Source organism: Neospora caninum, chromosome XI, assembly GCF_000208865.1.
Source record: "Neospora caninum Liverpool complete genome, chromosome XI".
Classification (NCBI taxonomy): domain Eukaryota; phylum Apicomplexa; class Conoidasida; order Eucoccidiorida; family Sarcocystidae; genus Neospora; species Neospora caninum.
Genome location: NC_018397.1, coordinates 3,603,335 through 3,611,325, shown reverse-complemented (window position 1 = coordinate 3,611,325; position 7,991 = coordinate 3,603,335). Strand labels below are relative to the sequence as shown.

At 51.7% G+C, this 7,991-nt stretch overlaps 3 protein-coding genes across 3 annotated transcripts; 2 read left to right on the top strand and 1 right to left on the bottom strand.

The window, feature by feature from the left end:
- Positions 1 to 897: 897 nt before the first annotated feature.
- Positions 898 to 1,864, top strand: NCLIV_057270 (hypothetical protein; the record flags this gene model as incomplete). The annotated part of the gene is made up of 2 exons (XM_003885283.1): positions 898 to 1,076; positions 1,816 to 1,864. The coding sequence occupies 2 exons, from the start codon at positions 898 to 900 to the stop codon at positions 1,862 to 1,864; spliced, it is 228 nt and encodes a 75-aa protein (XP_003885332.1).
- A 1,173-nt stretch (positions 1,865 to 3,037) lies between these two features.
- Positions 3,038 to 4,189, bottom strand: NCLIV_057260 (conserved hypothetical protein; the record flags this gene model as incomplete). Its single annotated transcript, XM_003885282.1, has 2 exons — positions 3,038 to 3,080; positions 3,717 to 4,189. 2 exons carry the CDS (start codon positions 4,187 to 4,189, stop codon positions 3,038 to 3,040), a joined length of 516 nt encoding a protein of 171 aa, XP_003885331.1.
- A 1,823-nt stretch (positions 4,190 to 6,012) lies between these two features.
- Positions 6,013 to 7,000, top strand: NCLIV_057250 (conserved hypothetical protein; the record flags this gene model as incomplete). The annotated part of the gene is made up of 2 exons (XM_003885281.1): positions 6,013 to 6,436; positions 6,777 to 7,000. The coding sequence occupies 2 exons, from the start codon at positions 6,013 to 6,015 to the stop codon at positions 6,998 to 7,000; spliced, it is 648 nt and encodes a 215-aa protein (XP_003885330.1).
- Positions 7,001 to 7,991: the final 991 nt, after the last annotated feature.

Genomic DNA, 7,991 nt, shown 5'->3' with positions numbered 1-7,991 from the left:
TTGATAGACCTGTGGTGGTTCTGTCTCTCTTCTCGAGGGGAATGGTCGTTGTCACTTGAAGAGCAGGTGGGACGAAGGTGAGCTGATTCATCTGGGGAGTCGTCCCCGACGGTGGAGAAAGAGGGCTAAGCGTAGACGGGAAACAAAAGATCGAAGACGAATGCGTAGAAGAACGATGCTCTCACAAACCTCACGTCTCACAACGCGACACTTCCCGACGTTCCCGTTCGTGTCAAGTCGCGTAACGCTCCCTAGAAAGGTAAATATATATATATATTACCTCAAAGGCACTATCTATCTTGGTGTGTTTCGGGTTTTAGTGTCTGCGGATTTGAAGAATCTGCGTATGCGTGCACGTCTCTCTTGCTAGCGTTGAGCGCCATCCATTCCACAGTATGTCTCGGTTTTTTCCTGTTTCCACTTTTGTCTTCTTTTTTCGATTTTTGTCGCAGCTGGTCTCCACCCCGAGACGCACCAACCGTTCCTCTCCGCGTTCGACTACATCGGCGCCGCCTGCTACGCGAAAGACTTTGTCTGCAACGGGACGTCCGGGGAGCAACTCGTCGGCGTTTGCGAGGCGCTCTGGAGACCGGACATGGTAAGCCAAAAACCGCGTACCGAAACGCGGAAATCCGTCGGTCTTTCTCATCTGTCTCTCTGTTCCTCTTTTGTCTCTCTCCCTTATTTGTCTATCTTTCTCATCTGTCTCCCTGTTCTTCTTGTGTCTGTCTCCCTTATGTGTCGATCTTTCTCATCGGTCTCTGTTACTCTTGGGTCTCATGCGTCGCTTTTTTCCCTCCCTGTTGTGGCTCTGATCTCTCTTTCCTCTCTCCTGGCTTCTCTCTTCGCTCTGCTGTCTCACTGTCGCCTTCCGTCTTCTTCGCACGTTTTCTGTGGATGTCCTTTTTCTGTTTCGCCTCGCCCCCGGTCTGCACTCTGTCACCGTCTCGGCGACTCTGTCGGCTGTGCTGTGTTTTCCAGAACGAAGAGGAACTCATGGAGACTCTCTCGCAAAGCCTGCTGGCTGCCGTGGACCGCGACTGCGTTGCTGGATGGGGAGCGGTCGTCCACGTCATGTACGTTCTCTTTTTATCCTTTCTCTTTGTTCGTTGTCTCTCCCTTTCTTTCTCTCTCTCGCCCTGGTCTTCCTTTCTATCCTCTCTGTCGCTCTCTCCTCTCTGTCGCTCTCTCGCCACATCACTCCCTCGCGCGTCTCTGCCATCTCTTCACCTTTTCTCGTGTCTTGTGTCTCCTTTTCTGCCGCTTTCTCGTCGACCTGTCCCACTGCTCTCTGCTCGCCCCGTGCTTTTTGTAAAGAGAGGAGTCAGAGGTTGAAGCCTTGAGTTGGGAAACGGCGATACCTTTGTAGACAGCAGAGCCTCCGTCTAAAGACGGCCCATATTCCTGTCCGAATAGTTGTCTTCCCCCCCTCCGGCTTTTTTCTCTCCACGCACATTTCTTCCGTCGCGCGTCAAAACGGGTGTACGGAGTGAGCCTGAATGAGGCAAAACCCCGGAAGTTGCGCATCGTTCGTTGTGACTCCTCCCGGAATATGTGGATCTCTCTGCTTGCTGTCCCGCACGCCCTCTCTTTCTCGTTCCTTGTTTCCTCTTTCGTCGCTGGCTTTGCTCTTTTCTCGTCCGTTCTCTGTTTCTTTCGCTGGTTCAGTGTCTCCCTGTTTCTCCTGTAGCCTGGTGTAGGCGGCGATGCGTTCGAAAGAAGGACTTGGCGTTTTCGGTGTGATTGCTTTCTCGCTGGCATGCGACCGAGATGTTCGCTGAACTTCCGTTGCGTTCTGTGTCCTTTCTCTCGCAGGACCCCGAACAAAATCACGACTCGCCAACTGAAGTGCCGGATGGACTAAGAGGAAGGCCGTTTGGCGGTTTACTTCTGTCGTTTCGCCATCGCATTCCGGTGTGTGCTTTGTATTGCGTCTCGTCCTCCCTCTTTTTTCTCTCCTTTGTTTCCCTTTTGTTCATAAACGACGCGAGAGGCGTCTCTCGGTGCCTGTTGCGATACTTCCGGGCTGACTTCTTGAACCACCACCACAGATTTTGCACTTTTAGCCCCCTTTTCTCTCCTAGCGTCACGCGAAAGAGGAGGGGAAAGGGAAAGAAAACGCGTGCGAGAAATTCCTCAAGGGATAAAAGAGACACGTGTGCGGCACCGCTCTGAGGCCGAAACACGCCAGAGATCCAGGGCAGTAGCGCAGCCTTTCATCATCAGTGGAGTCCGATCGCTTCTCTCGCTGGCGTTGCCTCAAAAGCAGAGAAACCTGTTTCGGCTGTACAAGGTTAGAGTCCTTTTTCAATCACGCGGGGGTATATACACAGTAGACGAGGAGGCATGCGGTCTGCGAGACAGCCGCGCAGGCGATCCTCGTCTACAGAAAGTGTATGCGAAGTATTTCGGCTACACTGAGCGAAGAAAAGTGTGAACGTACGGAAGTGAGCTTTACAGCACCTGCATGGGTGCAACCCAGACATACACGCATTCTGGAGAGAAATTCTCTATATGTCGCCTATACAAAAAGAAACAGATAAACGATGCGGCAAACATTGAAAATAGAGACTCATGTTGGCCGCAAATAACCTGCGTAACCTGCTTCACAAAAAGGTGTTTATTCTGAGACGCACTTCTTTGGCAGAGGCGGCAGCGTACACCAGAGAACAGATCCATAAACGTGTTTCTCTCTGGAAAGACCCTCTTTTCGGAGGAACAATGTCTATGCAGACCTTGGTGTTGCAAAAAAAAAACGAGCCCTCAGGGGGTTTTGCTCGATACCGGTACACAAAACGGCCTCGTAGACCTTCCTCTTTCGTCCGGTCTTTTGCATCGTCATTGCACTGCGTCGCCCTACACCGTTCCCTCTGTCTCTCTGAGGTGTTGTGAAATTGATTGCGCGGTGAAGCAATCGAGGAAACTCAGGTGTTTGTGAGAAGAGGCAGCAGGGGAAAAGGTGTTTCTTCTCTTTTTTGTTTGGGACTGGAAGAGAAATCTTGCATCTTTCCTATTTCACGCTCTTGACCACATCCCGTCAGCCACGCATGGCAGTTTCGTAGGGAAGTTTGTTCAGTTTCCTGAACGCACAACAGAGGGGTAACCGAAATGCGAAGGATGAAACCGGAATTTCAGAGTCCAGTCAGTGGACAGGACAATAGCGGAAGGAAGCTGGAGATACAGTCCAAAGAAGCCATGGGACACAAGCACGGGGCGGAGACGGGGGATGATGGCACGCGAAAGAAGAGCGGATGAAAACAAGGTAGGAACAGACAAGAACGGAAAGCGAAAAAGGGACACGCAACGCTGGCTTATAACGACGCACATTTTGAATGACACACAAGGGAAAGGAATAAAGACAACTCCACAACTTGTAGCTTCGACGAACAGAGGTTTTCCGACGGTACCCAAACAGGTATACAACTTCACTATATGGATATCTATAAACTTTCAGTGAAGGAATACGAACAAGCGGCAGCACCTGTCAATAAATAGACACGGAGACGCTGGCCTACGCTGACATCTACGTATATATATTCACAGATGTACATAGGTTTATGCATGGGTGCGACAGCTTTGGAGAGCATTAGATGGATATGCTGGCTGAGAGAATACTGACCTATCGGGTACAAACGCGTGTAGGCACAGACATTCGCAGGTGGAAGGTAGAAAAAGGAGAGACTTCAGAAAGGAGGCAGAGAGAATAGATGTCTTACTCCGTGGCAATGAAAACCTTGTGTTTCCATATTTTCAGGGGGAAGATGCACCTGACAGTTCGCTGGCGTCTGCTCATGTCCTCGAAAACGATGGTTTTCTCTTCATCGTTGTAGATTCCACAGTCCGAAGGCGGTTGAAGGTCGACATCAAAAGGAAGCGTCCCAAAATACTCGCGAGTCACGATGGGAGCCGTATTTCGCGGCGCTTTGTAACTGTACATGGACTCCGCGATCCAGCAGAGCTGCGGTTCCGTGTATTCTTTTCCGACTTTCACCATCACTCGCGCAAGCTGGAACCTCACACGCATGGATTTGCGCCAGGCTCCCGGCACCTCTGTCTGTGTCGTTGAGTTGTTTCTCTCAGTCTTGCTTCTCGACTCCGGAGGAACCAAATGATGCGAGTCTTCATCGATCGTGCAAAAATGGAAACTCGTCAAAGACGCCTCACTGCCTTCCTCTGAGACCCTTTCCATCTTCACCACAAAACCCGTAGGCAATCCGGTTGCACCCTGCCTGGTTAAAAATGGATCAGCTGTAGAGAAATTCCGTCAACCACCCTCCTGAAAACGCTCAGAAGGGAACCAAGTTTCTTTGCTGCCGCTTAGAGGAACGTACGACAAGAAGACGCTCCCACGGGGAGGTGTCGGATCACCGAGGAACCGTGTGAGTTCAAAGACAATAGGAGGGAAATAACCGCGTTGCCCAAGTGTCTAAAAGTGTCTATTCTGGCAACGCGTGGACTCTCCCTTTCACAGACTGGCGGTGGGGGCCAGGCCACCGTACAAAGTGCGATTACTGTAGATTCTATAGCCGCGAAAAAGCCGCTGGTGCAAGCGCGTTTCACCGTCTAGTTCGTACAAAATTCTCTGTCGCTCCTTTCAAGCCTGCACGCAGCTGCAGGAGCGTTCGAGAACAGGAGTCGACCGCGTAACACTTACGTCGCCAAAACGAGTTTTCGAAGAAAGATGCACTGGATGGAAATCCCTGCTGTTTAATCGTGAGCACGCTTGTGGTATTTCCCACAAAGAGCAGAACGGGCGGAAACGCAGACGTCCGAGACGACGGACAGTCGAGAGACGCAGCAGTGTATATGCGGAGATCTCCAGGGAGAAGTCGGGCAAAAGGCAGTTGCACATTTGCAGCCGAGAGAGTCGCATCTGAAAGTATCTTCAGAGAAAGGCAAGCGGTTGAACAGCAAGAACGAAGCGTTTCAAGAATCGCAGCGATGTAGCTGTCCCAGGAACTCGAGCTGTTGCCTCTCTCACAGGATGCGACAAGAGCAGCTGCTCAGCTGCCGCCTACTCGGCGTCCTGTTCGTGGGGTGTAGCTGGCTGTATGTACTACGTGGCGATTTCAGGCTACCTCCTAGCGGTGAAAATACTTTTACCGTGCAGCCTTCAGTCACTTGGAAGTGCCTGATGCAGCAAATTAACCTGGAGTATAAGCCACAGACTAAACGACGAAGGGCGTCTCACCTCATGGCGCGTTAGACCGCGGACCTCAAACTGTGTGGCGTAGGCCGGGGGGGAAACAGCCGGGAGCGGGAGCGGAGAAAGAGCCGAGTGGCATGGTTCTCTGTGCTTTGCGTGTGTTTTCTATTTGTAATGATTATTTATGACTCACCTTCCCCTCGCGACAGAATAGATGCTCAGATACATGACGGTGTGCACACATAATGCGCTAGGAAGCCGCAACTTCACCACGCACAGAGCGCTCCCAGTCAAGCGCGCAACTAACAGCCGGTGCGTCTTGCCCTACCAACCAGAGCAAAACCGTGCGCCGGTGAGCTGGATACTGGCCTTCGATCCCCGTCGCATTTTATGTTTTATTTTTTGAGCAGACTTGTTCATCCATGTATCAGAGAACATACATTTCTCCGTAGTGACTCTCATGCTTCGGTGCTAGCAGCTCTCTCGAGTTAATTGGTTCAGGCGCGGGAAATTTAAACGCCTGGATATCAAATTTTTCAGGCACGACCCACTAGGGGGGCTCATTTTTCGGGGAACCGGTCGTCGAGCGCTACGTAAGAGAGGGGGTTGAGAAGTGCTAGTGAACCTGCAAACTCGCGCTCTTTTCTCCCGCTCCTTTCTTGCGTATCCCGGTAGCCTGCACGAGGACGTGAAAACGAGCGGTAGATTCTTCAGTTCGCCGCTTCTTGGTGCTCTGCATGCTTTTCCGCCCTCACAGCCGTTTCTTTCAGACTTTCTTTGTTCAAGACTCACATTTGTAATTGCCTGCTGCTCGCTGCACTTCTCGTGCTCTCCTCGACTTTCGTCTGACGCAAAAGTGAAGCAAGATGGCAACTCCAGCAGACCAAGCGTGGCCTGAAGCCAAACTGAAGGCGGAGAACGTCGCGTACGGACCGGAGGACGAGGCCGCGGACACGCAGGAGGAATTTGACGACAGCAAATACGATGTCACGAATCAAAGACGTCGACAGTCGTACCTCGAATACTTCGGGCTGACTGCGGCCCCAGCGGAGGAGGGCGCCGCTGCCGGGGGGTTGACGGTTCCGGATTCCGGGCACAGGAAATCTTCTGCTGTTTCGATCCTCTTCGACGCTGGCAAATTCTCTCACTGGACAGATTTGTATCAAAAAACTCGAGGATGCCAACCAGTTCTACTGAAAAAGGTGCACGTGAGAGTTGAGGTTCTCCAACCCGGCCAGGCTCCCGGTGTTCTAGGTGCAAGGGACATGTGGATTGCAGTCCATGCTCATGGTAAGGAACGCAACGTTAGGCAGTACCTCTCACGCATTTACGCGTCCAGGGCACTGTGGAGACTTTTATGACGCGGAAGGGTATACCTTTTCTAGAAGCTCTGTCCTTGTGCCGTGGGCGACCGGTTCCACATTTGGTCTAGCTGCTTGTACACTCTGTATGACTCTGAATTGTCTGCCTTGTGGGGTGCCGCATCAGCTTTGCTGCTATTTTCTTTGGTTACATCTGCTGTGCCGCCTAACGCACCGGCTCACTGTGAGTGCCAGCGTCCTTTACTGGGCGCAGTACTTTGTCGCCTGTACCTTTTCCAAGCTGCAACGGCGTTTGTGCTGCTCTTCAGGAAAGGCATGCTATGGACCGGCCCCCTGCGCGTGTGATGATTGGCCAATGGATTGCCGACTCGCTATAGTTAAGAAGCCCATGAACGATTTGATCTACCAGGCGCCCAATAAGAACTGCACTGAAACGGTGCAAGTGTATTCGGTGTACACGGATGTCAATGGGGAGAGGTATATTCGACTGCCCCAGCCCGATGCCACCGAGTTTTGGGAGAAAGCACCATGAAGAGCGCTGCATCGCCAACACGCAAGATGGTACGGTTGGATGTGTGTTGTCACACGGTTCCAGCAGCAGTCACTACGTGTGACGATCTGATACTTCCCACAACCATTCGCAGGCGCAAAGAGTTTCCGCCAGGAGTCATCCGACGCAAAAGTTCGGCAGTGCGAGTTCCCACATTTCCGGTAGCGTGTTTTTCATGTGGACCGGCGGTATTTCCAGTTTCGCTTATCAATGTGTCAAGGAAGCAGGAATGAGATCCTTTTCACACGTACGAACGAGCCTTACTTTTCGAAACGCACTGTCTGCGTGTTTACTGGCGAAGGCAGGAAGGTTGTCGGTCCCTGTCGCAGGTACTGATTTCATATTTGAGATCCGCCGTTCCCACCGCCATCAACCGATATTCCAATATTGTCATCTTCACTTTCGACAACGTGTGCCGTCCAGCTCACTGCATTTTATGCACTGGGCTGATCTGACTATCTGTAGCTTGCTCAATCTTCTCAAGTCATGCTTATACGGCAGGTTATACCAGTCAGGAGAGTCCACGTCCTCATGCCGACAGCACGGCTCCTGTCTGGGGCAGCAGAGCCGGCTTCACTGGGCATGTCCAGCTGCCGATTAGGAAGGAGCCTTTCAATGCTTTCAGTTGGTTTCTGTAGCACCAGAGTGATACAGTGATTCATTTATTGCAGCCGTTTCCTTCCACGTCAAAACGTCCGAAACACACTGCAATAGAACGAGCGTTCAGGAGAGGAGATGTTGTCGTCACAAGGCTGTGACCCTATTAGGAGCTGCTCAACTGTTTTCTCACGAGGTCGTGCGGCAGTCATTGCGAACCATCTCGCTGTTTTAGTAGTCAAGGCAGATCGTCTACCCCAGGGGATGCGAGAGGAAGGGAAAACAGACTCTCCAGAGCTTAGCTTCTTTTTGTTTCTTCATCATTGCTTACTCTTCCTCAACCGACAAGTCGAATGACTAAACGACGGGGCGGGGA